The sequence below is a fragment of the Cryptomeria japonica genome, chromosome 3 (genome assembly GCF_030272615.1).
Source record: "Cryptomeria japonica chromosome 3, Sugi_1.0, whole genome shotgun sequence".
NCBI classification, from domain to species: Eukaryota; Viridiplantae; Streptophyta; class Pinopsida; order Cupressales; family Cupressaceae; genus Cryptomeria; species Cryptomeria japonica.
Window position 1 is genome coordinate 164,621,627 of NC_081407.1, and position 13,726 is coordinate 164,635,352.

A 13,726-nucleotide genomic window follows, 5' to 3' on the forward strand; every position below is an offset into this window, starting at 1 on the left:
AGCATCAAACTTTTAAAATATATTAATGACTACAAGTCAAACTATTAAAAAATAACATATACATATATTTTTCCAATTTTTTACGTGTATAATTTAAGATATTTGTACTAGTTATATATCTTTTAAACTAACTAAATAGTGATATCATTAAAATTATTTGTAATTTTATTTTATATTATATAAGTCATATATTGTTGAATTAAATTGAGAAAGAGTGGGTTGTGTTTTAGATAGTTTATTAATTTTGTAAATTTTTTTCTTGTTATTGAATGGTTGGTGGAAGAGTTTGATTTTTAGTTGTTCTGGTCAAGTTCATACTTGTTTGTTTTGAATTTTAGTTTGGTGTTTGTTACATGTCATTTTCTAAAATTTTGATTTAAAAAAAGGGAAACGCAATTGTTATAGATAATTTTTAAAGTTACTATTGTAAAATTAACTTTATTACTACAATATTCAAAATAAAAATAAAACAAAAGAATTATAGAAAGAAAGAATTGATGTTTTCAAAACAAAAGTTAAAATTTTGGATCTATGTCATAGTGAGATGGTAAGAATGTGAAACTCTTGTTCGACCATAGTGTTTAAGTGGTTGAGTTAATACTCCAAGCCTCATCGGGCCAATGTGCTCCTAAGATTTGTGTTCGTATTAGACTACTAAACTCATAAATTCATACTATTAACTTAATGCAATATGCTCATGCTACGGATGAGATGGCCTCACGTAACTCTACCATACTAATAAAATTTACACACACATATATATACATACATATATATATACATATACATATATATATGTATACAAATATGTATACATATATATATATAAATTTAACTCACCAACTGTTCAAACTCTTTCATTAAAACTACTCTCAACATCATTATTTCATATATCAAACTTTTCAGTAGTTCACCTTATGCATGTCGATTCATCTTTTATTTTCTCCTTCCTTCACCTTTCCTGAATTTCATCATCTGGGTTTTCTTACAATCAAAGTCATTTCTTGCACGGAACTGTTTTGCAGCCACAATCATACTGGCTTCTTTAAAGCTCGGTATTTTGAATCCTCCCTTGTTTCATCATATCTTCTCAATAGTCCAATTCATTCAGCTCTTCACTATTCCTGTATTCAACAGTATTCATTAAGCCTATTCTCAATTTCAGTCACCGTTGAAATACTTTAATAGACGCCACCTGCACCCATTTGCTAACTATTTACAAGTTACCTGCAATACTATCAAATCTTTCCTCATAAGACTTAACAGAAAAGAAAAGAAAAATAGGCAATATATATATCTATATCTATATATATATATATATATATATATATATTCAAACCTCCAAAACCAGAGGCAAAGCACGTTTGCGTAGTTTGAGTACAGGAATTGACGAGCAAAACAAACTTTCAAGCCAATCATAATCGATCAACGTACAAACTCAAATCTCTGATATTTTACACGTAATAAACTTTCACACGAGATTTGAATAAGTTGCACCTACTTTGACACAACTACGATGAGTAAACTCCTATTTTCTTTTTCTATATAATCCCTTTTTGTTTATGCATTTCCTCACTGTGATCTTATCTTGAGCGTTAGTTTTGTTTGTTGTGGAGAAAAGAGGAAGCTACAGGATGGCTGAGCCTGCACCATCAGAGAGATCCTTGGAAACAGTAGCTTTGCTTGCCCCCGTTACTGCCGAGAGAAAACTGAATACCCATCTGAATGAGCAAATGCCAAAACCATGTATGTATGTTTCAATTCTACAAAATTATAACAATCTGTTTATTCATGTTTATGGTTCAGTAAGATCATGTATATTGATGTTGGTTGGCTTTTTTCATTAGATCTCGCAAGGGCTTTGGCAGCAGTTGATCCAAAGTACATAAATGGATCTCCTGACCACCAAGACAACAACATGACTGTCCTTCAACAGCATGTTGCTTTCTTTGATAAGAACAAGGATGGGATTATCTATCCCATTGATACCTACAAAGGTCTCAATCATTCTTATCAATTGTGTTCAAATTATCGAATTATAAAAAAAAATTTGTCATTCAAATGATTTTTAATTAATTGTAACTGATCAGTTGTTGTTTTCTATGTGATATTATGCAGGTTTCCATGTAATAGGATTTAATGTTTTTCTCGCAATCTTTGCTACAATAGTTATCCATGTAGCATTTGGCTTTGCTACTCAACCTGTGAGTATATTAAATTCTTCCAAATTAAGTTTCCTAAGACAATAGCTTAATTGAAGGCATTCCCTATATGAAATAGACAACCTAATTTTTGAAATCAATGGTTTAGAATTCAGGAGAAATACAAGATGATAGAAGTAATCTCATTTGTATACTTACATTTATATTAGTTAATTTTTTTTTATATACATATAGATAGAAAAAGAATCTGTTTCTTAGAGTTTCATAAAGAAAAAAGAAAAAAAAATTATTGAAAGAGAAAGAATAAGTTTTCCTCTAACTCGTCTTCTTCTTTTTAAAGATCAATTTTTCATTAAGTTTAAAATTTATTTTAATTATTTATGTCTTTTTTATGAATTTATAAATAATAATTAATAGTTATTAAAAAAAAAAATTTATAGCTATTTGTTTTATTAAAATTTTAATGGTTGTACAATAATTATATTTTGAATTAAATATCAATCTTTTATTACTATCTTCTTTAGACAAGAATATATTTTAATGTTATCTTGTTTTTTAGGGATATCTTATCTTGTTTTTAATTTATTATTCTTTTTCTTTTAAGATTAATTTTCATTAAGTTAAAATGTATTTTAATTATTTATGTCTTCTTATGGAATTACAAATAATAATTAAAAATATTAAAATTAATTTAATCTATAATTTTTTGTCTTATTAGATTTTATTTATTGTAGAATAATATATTTTTATTTTTATTTTTATTTATGTAATAAAATAAATTTTAACTTAAAACCTAAATTAAAAATTTAGAGTGATAGAGCAAGAGAGAGAAAATTGACTTTTGATTACTCATTTCATGCCAATAATTTAAGGATAACATGTGTCCTTAGGGAGTTATGCTTAGGGCAGCATGCCATTTGATTATTATCTACATCTCTATCTTTCTCCCATATCTATATCTCCTTACTTCTCCCTCTCTCTCCCTCTCTCTCCCCCCACTCTCCCTCACACCTTATTGCTCCATCATTTTATATCTCTCTTCTTCTCCTTTATCCTTTCTCTATTTCTCTCCATCTTTCCTCATTTCTATCTATTTATATATTTCTCCCTCTCTATATCTATCTCCATACCTCTCTCACTTACACACACATTCCTTGCTTCTCCCTCTCTATCTTTATCTCTTTATATCTCTCACTCACATAGACACTCACTCCTTGTTTCTACCTCCCTATCTCTATATATATCTTTCTCTCTATATCTATCTCTCTATCTCTCTCTTATACCCTCCTCTCCCTTTATATCTCCTCTTCTCTCTCTATATCTCTCTCTACCTATCCCTATATATCACTTCCTATATATTTATCTTTCTAGATCTCTCTTTCTCTCTTCTTATATCTCTCCCTCTCTCTCAACCCCTCTATATTTCACAAGTTACATCTAATTATATATCTCTTCTTTCTAGATCTCTATCTCTACCTCTTTATATCCCTATTTCCCTCTTTTTATCCCCATCTCTTCCTCTCTCCCCATCACTCCCTCTTTTTATATCTCTATAATTCTCTCCTCTTTCTTCTCTAACACATACACAAACTTTGGATTTCTCCCTCCCTAACTCTATCTATATCTCTCTCTATCTTTCCACCTCTCTATCTCTCTCCCTCTCTAAAGATTTCTCTCTATTACTTGTCTCTGTTTCCTTCTTTATCTCTCATTCTTGCTCCCTCTATCTCTACCTCCATATATATCCCTATCCCCCTCTCTATATATATGTCATTACTCTCTCTCTCTCTCTCTCTCTCTCTCTCTCTCTCTCTCTCTCTCTCTCTCTCTCTCTCTCTCTCTCTCTCTCTCTCTCTCTCTCTCTCTCTCTCTCTCTCTCTATTCCCATCACTCCCTCCTTCATTCCCTCCGTATCCCATTATCTCTACCTCTCTCTCCCTTTGTCTTCCTATACATCTCTTTCTCTTCCAATATCTCTCTCTCTTCCTCTATCCCTTCCTATTTCTATCACCCTCTCCTCGTCTCTCTTTGTCTACTATATAGTTCTCATTTTTTGTCTCTTTAGCTCTCTCCCTCTCTATACATCCTTGTAGCTCTATCTCTCTATCACTCTATCTCACCATCTATATCTCTATATCTCTCCCTCTTCCTCTCTTTATCTCTCTATTTATTTTTCCTTCTTCTCCTCTCGCTCTATCTTCATCTCTCCCTTTATTTTCCTCTCTCCCCATCTATATCTAGACGTGTTTCCCTCTATCCATCCATCTCTCTTTGTATCCCTTTTTTACACCTCTATATCTATATCTATTTTCCTTTATATGTCTATCTCTCAATATTTCTTCTCTCTCTCTCTCTCTCTCTCTCTCTCTCTCTCTCTCTCTCTCTCTCTCTCTCTCTCGCTCTCTATTTTTCTCTTCCATATCTATCTATTCATCTCTCCCCTTCCTCTCTATCTCTCCATATCTCTCCATATATCTCTCCTCTCCATCTTTGTCTCCTCTTTTTCCATCTCCATATCCATCTCTACCTTCTTCTTTATCCCTATCTCTTTACCCCTCTCTCTTTCTCTTCCCCTCTTTATCTCTCCCTCTTTCTATCTCTATATCTCCCTCTTACCCTATTACAAACATAACATGAGTCTATTTGTAATGGAACTTGATTATCTAGTTCTCTTTAATTCAAAGGTTTTGTTTCAATCATGATTAGATCCTTGTAAGTGGATGCATAGTTGATTTAAATCTATAACTTCTCTATTGAGACATTTTTTGCACAATCAAAATCATTTTCTAAATGGCCTACTTATTGACCTCATGTACCGCATAAATTTATGCAATTTATTGACCAATTTTTTTCGTATTTGACCTTTCACACCTCTTAAGCATACTCATCACACACAAAGGTGCAATTTCTAGTAAGTAATATATATATGAAATGTGACACATAATCAAATTTTGATTTTATTTAAGTTAGAATCTAATATTATCATTTTTATAGACCAACTAAGATATACATAGATATTGGTTTTCTCTACCAATTAACTATTTTTAATTATGTTGTAATATCACTGAACTGCCAACACTAAGCAATTACCAACTCCTTTTCCATTCAAAATATGGTCAGCATTCTTACACTTAGCTACTAGCCATTTCTTCTTACCATCTCATTTTTGTTTTTAAAGTATGACACATTTTCTTTCAAATACCACCTTTGCTAAAATTATAAATCATTTTATTCTAATATATTTTCAAGCCACATTTTGATACGCGAGGTATCTACTTTTCCAACTATACTTTGGTACTTGATATCTCTATTTTTTAAATTTTTGAGCCGATGCCATTTTATACGCATTAGTTTAGTCTTAAGCATAAATATATTCATGTGCATTTCAAGATGTTCTATTTATTTTTTAACCATTTTCTATAGTTTCTAAAGCTTCTTTCTAGTTGATAGTATAGACCATTCTCTTCGAATTGTATGGAAATGAAAAGATAAAATTGTGCTTTTATGTGTCAAAAACCTATTTTATTCCATGACTCTCTTTTTTCAATGGTGTCTAGATACCTTATATTTGGTTGAAAACACCCATTTGCACTATGTGTGTTTCCTATTATCTAGTAGATTAGTAAGAATCACACTCATTAATACCAAACTAACTTCCTCTCAGATTCAATCTTGGTATCTTTCCTAATTGTTTTACCTCCTTTATAGTCTTTCATCAAATTCATGCTCATCAACTATAGGTTCCAATAGTTTGTGCTTGATTTTGAAAAATTCATCAACCTGGATTATTCTATCTTGTAGATCATTCCAAATATTAAATCAACTTCCTCTCATTATGAACTATTATGTAATATTTTGTTAGCATTTTTTTTTCTATTAGTGAAATTATTTGAGAACATTCATGAAAGATGTGTTTTTTAAATTAAATTTTAAATAATATTTTTATTTTCTATTATAATTCATAAAAATGTTTTTAAATTATTTTCATAAATTTTTTTACTAATATTTTAAAATGTAGAAGTAAATTGTACTTCTAAATATCTTTTGTACTTAGTATAATCATACATCTCGATTATGTTTCTTTTAGAATAAGGTCATTCAATTCTTTAATTGATAGGTGAAGACTAATTATAATAATTCATTTATTGATTTAGTATCAAAATGTCTAACATGTTTTCATATCTTTAAATATGCATATTTTCATCTTATAAATTGTATGAGGCTGGATGTACAAAATTAAAGGTGGAAATGGAGGAAGTCAGTGGATACTAATTTTTTTAAACAACTAATTAGATATAGACATTTAAAATTTATCAAATATTTTTAAAATAATATAATATCTTAATGAATTGGGTATCTAGTCTTTTACTAAATATCTGATATTGATGAACTAGATATCTATTCTTAAACAAACTAAAGATTCAATCCTAAAACATATTTTAAATATGACTTTTCATCTCCCATGGGTTTTCTTTTACGTTCAAGAAACCAAACCTAAGGTTTGGAACTACATATGCTAACATGATGGAAGTCATTGATGAACTCCACTTTGATTAGATATAGCTAGGTTGTCAATGAAATCAATGATTTTGTAAAGGATGGTGTCTATTATTTGAATATTTATATTTTTTAAATTTTTAATATTGTTTAAAATTAATTTATGATTATTGAAGCACAATGTCAATTAAATTTTAAAATACATTTTTTTATTTTTTTTTAATAAATTTTAATTGATAATTTTTAATTTTTTTAAAATTTGATACCAAACTAGACATTTTATTCTACAAATTTATAAAATATCATATTATAATTATTTTAAGTCAAATTAAGATGATAAGATATTATTAGTTTTAATTTTCTTTTCTAATCTTATTCTTTTATAGTGTGTATATTCAGATACACATTTGTATGATTCTAAATAGAAAACATAATCATACAGAGAGTTTTTGTGATCTCTTAAGAAAGAAGATTTACAAACTTTTGTATCACATAAAATCTTCTTAAAAATATCAGCAATTTGGTCCTCTATCTTGTAATATTAAAGATGAATCAAATGATGCTATATAAGTTTTCTAATGTAATAATAGTAGGCCTCAATATGTTGCATTCTAGATTAGAATAGTGGATTCTTGGAAAGTTAAATGGCACTCTGATTGTCACAGTAAAATAAAGAAGACCTTGTTAGAGTACTGAAAGAATAGACTATAACCAAATCATTCCTTTAACTGTCTCATTTACCCTTGCATATTCAGCCTTTAGAGTTGATGAGAAAATAAAAGACTGTTTCTTATTATTATTGTCCCAGACTTGGCTCATTCTTCTACATATTAAAGAATATATAAATAACTAGAACTCTCAACATTATACATCCTCATTAAAGGAAGTTTCTAAAGTAATTTCTAATCTAACTAAGATGAAGATATCCATTAACCCAATTGTATACATAAGCAAAAATTTGTAACAGATAATGTTCATGTACAGGGATGGATACCGTCACTACTGTTGCCAATTTACGTAAGTCACATTCACAAAGCAAAGCATGGAAGTGACTCAGAGACTTATGACACTGAAGGCAGATTTGATCCAGCCAAGTTTGATGCTATTTTTAGCAAATATGCCCGTAAACATCCTGACATGCTCTCCTTCTGCGAGATGCAGTGCATGCTTAAAGGAAATAGAAATTTGAATGATTTTTTTGGATGGTAAGTCACATATATTAGAACCCACTATAACTATAACTATATATATATATATATATATATATATATTGTTTTGCAATAATTCCAGATACTTACAAGATCAAACTATTTGGTGAACACAGGCTTGCAGCAGAGCTTGAATGGGTGTTCATCTATATTCTGATAAGGAACAAGAAAGGCTATATTGAAAAAGAACAAGTGAGGGCAATGTTTGATGGCAGTTTGTTTGAAGTTCTAGAGAAAAAGAACACTAAATCAAAGACAGGCTAATATATGGAGATTGAAGCTGGACTGAGATTATAGATTATATTAATGTAGTTATCATCTACATTTGCTAGTTTAATAAGCTGTCAGTCCTCAAAAACATCTGATTTCTTTATACTGCCGATATATAGAAATAATTGCAGATATGCAACATTAACATCTCTTCTCCAGAAAGTAGTCTCATAAAAGTCATATTGTAATCAATCTATTTTATATCCCCCAAGCAATAATATTATATTTACATTTTGATGATATATATGCAACAGTGGTTTAATACTGCAATTTTTGTGTCTCTATGTTTTTTCAACACTTTATAATAGAGTTGTTGATGCTATTCTTATAGAATGTTTCATGAAATTGGGGTTAGGTATATTAAATCCTGTTTAGAAAGATTGAAATGGTATTGTGATATCTTATTTTATAATTACAAATTTGACAGAGAGTATGTATGGTTCTTTTGTGTCTGTGAATGGTATAAAAAACTTGTGATTTATTGACCTTACACTCTTCATGATAAGGGGGATTCTAAAGAATAGTTTACATAATAAGGATGTAAGAATGATTGATTGAATATAAAATATACAATGAGATGTCCTGCTTGTAAAGGCAAGGTGAGAGGTAGGATTAGACAAAATGTTGGCATGTGCCTTAATACTATACAATGAAACAACTATCTTAACAAATTAATAAATGACCTAGGCAACTAAAATTAAATAAAAGTAGTTAAGATAAGATATGATGTGCCTTATCTAAACAACTAAAATATCTAGAAACAACAAGTAGGACCTAACTAAACTTAAGTCATGGACTCATGTGAATAAGTTCCCACTAGTAATCTGCTACATATAAGACTTTACTAGTTACAAAACCTTAATTCACATAGACATCCCCATTACTGAGGAAGAATATTATTATGCAAATAATAAAAGATTATTATGGGTCCCAGCTACAAGACTATGTTAGGTATCACGTACAAAGCAAATCTCTCACAAATAGAGAAAAGGAGAAAATCCATTGGGACAAAATTCTTCTCCAAAGGAGAAAAAAAATACAAACAAGGATTATGTATAGAGGAATCAATGATACCCCCAAGGACTACATCCATCATGAAATTACAATCAAAGATCCCCCCATAAGAAAGAGAGAGAGATTATATAGCCCCTCCACAATGTATAATATCCTACAAAAATGGTGAGTGCTTGATGACAAAATAGTTCAATGCCTACAAACAACATTTCTCCCCTTGGGAGGAAGATAAACCAAGTACAAATATAGGAATGCTTCCCATTTAATATAAGAATCAATAGGAAATAGAATTCAAATATAGAATGATGTCTCTCACAACTACTCACATGTTGCCAATCCTTGGTAGATGATGAAGACGATGCAACAAACCAATCAAGTACATACTCAATCAGAAAAGAAGGTGAAACACAAGTAACAAATAAAAAAAAGTTTTGAACAAGCTCCAAAGAAAAAATGATGTGGCAACAATTGTGCCATGATTATTATCAAATAAGAGGGATAAACCCTCAAATTGGTCTTCCAAATTTGTAATGTGAGACTTCACAAACAAAGAATAAATGTCTAATAGATAGGAATCCCAATTAGGAAGACAATAAAATACCGGTTGCAATAAATTACTAGAAGCTCTCGTTGAATCATCAACAAAAGGTAAATGCATGATCTCAATTAGAGAAGTAAGAGGAGAAGTCTTTGGATCATCAAGATGCTCAAATTCTACATCATATTCAAAATCCTCTAAGGCATCATCATCAAAAGGAATATTATCAACATCATCAAGTGGATTGAGGAAATATAAAGTAAGATCATTTGGGAATGGAGGATTATGTAGAATTCCAAAATCTCCCCAATGTTTGTCCAAATTGTGCATGGGCACCTGATTCTTGAAATCTGATTATAGGTCTCTCTAAATATTCTTGTACACTAAAACTAGAACCAATGAATCCTATAATATGCTCATTTTCCATTCAAAATATGACCAGCATTCTTACACTTAGCTGTTAACCATTTTCGCTTATCATTTCATTTTTGTTTTCAAAGTATGCTTCGTTTTCTTTCAAATACCTCCTCTATTAAAAGTATAACTCATTTTCTTCTAATATATTTTCAAGCCACATTTTGGTACTTGAGGTTTCTACTTTTCAAGCTACACTTTGGTACTTGAGATTTCTATGTTTCTAAGTTTTGATCTGGTGTCATTTTATACGCATTAGTTTAATCTTAAACATCACTATTTTCATGTGCATTTGAAGTTGTATTTTTTATTTACCAGTTTTTTAATTGTTTCTAAACCTTCTTTATATTTGATAGCATAGATCATTCCCTTCTAAATGTATGAAAATGAAAAGATACAATTGTACTTTCATGTGTCAAACACCTATTTGATTCCATGGCTCCATTTTTCAATGGTGTCTACCTTATGCTTGAATTAAAGAACCCATTTGTACTATGTGTGTTTCCTATTAATTAGTAGATTAGTGAGTTCATCACACTCATTAATACCAACTAACCTCCTTTCAACTACAATCTTGGTATCTTTCTCTATTGTTTTACCTTCTTTATAGTCTTTCATCAATGTTTTTTTGTTCATTGACAATGGGTTCCAAAGTTTGGTGCTTCATTTTAGAAAATTCATCACATTTTAGATGATTTGATTATGTCTTGTAGATCACTCCAAATATTAAATCAAATTCCTTTCATTGTGAAATATTTTATAATATTTCAATGAATTTGTTTGAGAACATCCATGAAAGATGTGTTTTTAAAATTAAATTTTAAATAATATTTATATTTTCTATTATACTAAATAAAAATGTTTTTAAATTATTTTTATTAAAATTTTTATACTTATATTTTAGAATGTAGAAGTAAGTTGTATTTCTCAATATCTTTTTTGTACTTCAGTATAATCATACATCTTAATTATGTTTTTTTTAGAGTCATGCAATTCAATTTTTTAATTAATAGATGAATACTAAATATAATAATTCCTTTACCGATTTGGTCTATAGATGTCTAACACATTTTCATATCTTTAATTATGCATATTTTCATCTTGTAAATGGTATGAGGTTGGATGTACAAAGTTGAGAGGAAATGGAGGAAGTGAGTGGGTAATACTTTTTCTATAAAACTAATTAGAATTTTATCAAATATTTAATATCATCTAATATCTAAATGCATTAGGTATCTAGTCTGTTACTAGATATTTGATATTGACCAACTAGATATCTATTCTTAAACAAATTTAAAAAATAAATAAATTGATTTTTCATCTCCTCTGGGTTTACTTTTAGGTTCAAGAGACCAAACCAAAGGTTTGGAACTGCAATTACTAACATGATTCTACAACTACTAACATGATGGACCTATCATTGATGAACTCTACTTTTATTGAAATAATTCATAATTTTGTATCACTACGTTGTTAATGAAATAAATGGTTTTGTAAAGGAGGGTGTCTATTATTTGATTATTAATATTTTTTAAACTTTTAATCTAGTTTTTAATTTATTTGTGATTATTGAAACACAATATCAATTAAAATTAAAAAGATATGAATGACAAATTTGTTTTTAAAATATAATACCAAACCAGACATCCTAATCTACAAATTTAAAAAATATCATATTATGATTATTTCAAGTAAGTTAGATGATAACATATTATAATTTTTAATTTTCTTCTATAATCCTATTTCTTTTATAGTACGTATATTCATGTACACATATGTATGATTCTAAAATAAATTAAATATTAACAACTAGAAACTTGATATTACATTTCATCTTTAGTTCACTTTTTTAGACACATCTCATATTTGCTAATAATAATTTATATTATTGTCAATATAATTTTGTAGAAGATTTATTTCACATGACTTATATTAGAATTGCACGCTTGACTCAAAACTTTCCAAATCCAGACAACGAAACTAGAGTCTTTTTTTTATGGAGTTCAGCCTTAAGTTGCACCTCTTTAGCTAAGAGCCAAAGAAATTTAGCTTATGGGGGGATATATAGTCTCTTCTTTCTCTCTGATCTAGGGGAACATTTATTATACATAGTACATAGTAGTCCCTGGTCATCATGATTCCTTCCTTTTATGACCCATCTTTTTCACTTGTATGTTTGTTTTATATCATCTCTTTTAGCTCATGGATTTTTGTTCCCATTAGGTTTTATCCTTTGCTCCATTTATGATAAATTTCATACATGGGTACCTAATAGGGCTAGCAGCTAAGATCCATCAGCATCTTGTACATACATTATTCCCTAAGTTTCACTTAGGGGGGTGTTGGTGCAAATAGTAACTTTATAAAACTAGTTAACTTTTAGCATACCTAGAGAGTGTCATGTTCATATTACTTTAGTATCCACTTAAGTATTTTATATTTTTGTCTCATCTCATGTGGTTGATGCATGTGTACTCACTTTGTGAGATACCTATTGTATACACACTTGATACTTTCTCGCACATTGTCAAGTGAGCTCACAAGTGTTCCATATCTGGAGGGGTATTTATTCATTGTATCCTACCTTCCTACCTCATTACCTTGCCTATTTATGCAAAGTTACTATCTATGTTACACACATTCTCATTAGATATGACTATTATTTGCATTAATTTATTTTCACTTGTAGAAGGTTATTTTGTACATTCTAGTTCCAATTAATCTCAACAGTTCTTCTATAAGAGAGTCATTCTCTTCATTCTCTCAATTATGAAATTACAATAACCCCACACTTTGAGCCAGTAACACACATGTTCTTTTCTCACAAACTATTTTAAGCATGCCCATTACACACTCATAATATGAACCAACTTTCATATAAGTTGATATATTTAATGGCAGTGAAGCAATTGGATGTCAACATTTCGCCTATAGGAACACCTCACAAAAAACTTATACATGGTTTAAAAAGGTTTAATAAAAATTCACAAATTGAAATATGAAACTTTGCACTTAATACAGGCTAGAATGGAAGTTCTTCTTTATCTTACTAAAGATTTAAATGTAGTTCATTTGTTCAACTCCAAATAAGTTAGGTTGAAAAATAGTGTTGTATTGAGCCTAATGTAGGGGCCAATACTGGAAAAAACATTGATAAGGTGTAAATTGAAGACAAGGAGGAGGAGCAAACTAAGGGCGAAGAGGATCATGAGGAGGAGAAAATTGAGGAGGGAGATACATTATTAGTCAAGAAGATGAGGACAATGGTGAAGAAAAAGGAGATGACAAAGAGCAAGAGGAAGATGGGCATGAGAATAAGAAAGTGATGGAGAATCAAGACATTGGACATCACTCGACAAAAAAGAATGGCATTAGGGAGAATAATTTGATTCTCTCTATGAAGATTCAAGTTGAGAAGTGACAAAAGTAGGTGAATGTGCTTGAGGAGAGGCTAGAGAAAAAAAAATAGAAAAAATGAACAAGCCCTCAATATTATCATTGAGATGAGCAAGAGGAAGATGGGCATGAGATTAAGAAAGTGATGGAGAATCAGGACATTGGACATCACTCGACAAGAAAGAATGACATTAGGGAGAATAATTTGATTCTCTCTATGAAGAATC

At 29.7% G+C, this 13,726-nt stretch overlaps 1 protein-coding gene across 1 annotated transcript; it reads left to right on the forward strand.

Annotated features, from left to right (window-relative positions):
* The first annotated feature begins 1,574 nt into the window (after nucleotides 1-1,574).
* Nucleotides 1,575-8,381, forward strand: LOC131043348 (peroxygenase). The gene is made up of 5 exons (XM_057976546.2): nucleotides 1,575-1,746; nucleotides 1,848-1,997; nucleotides 2,119-2,204; nucleotides 7,644-7,864; nucleotides 7,984-8,381. The coding sequence occupies exons 1-5, from the start codon at nucleotides 1,635-1,637 to the stop codon at nucleotides 8,129-8,131; spliced, it is 717 nt and encodes a 238-aa protein (XP_057832529.1). The 5' UTR covers nucleotides 1,575-1,634; the 3' UTR covers nucleotides 8,132-8,381.
* Nucleotides 8,382-13,726: the final 5,345 nt, after the last annotated feature.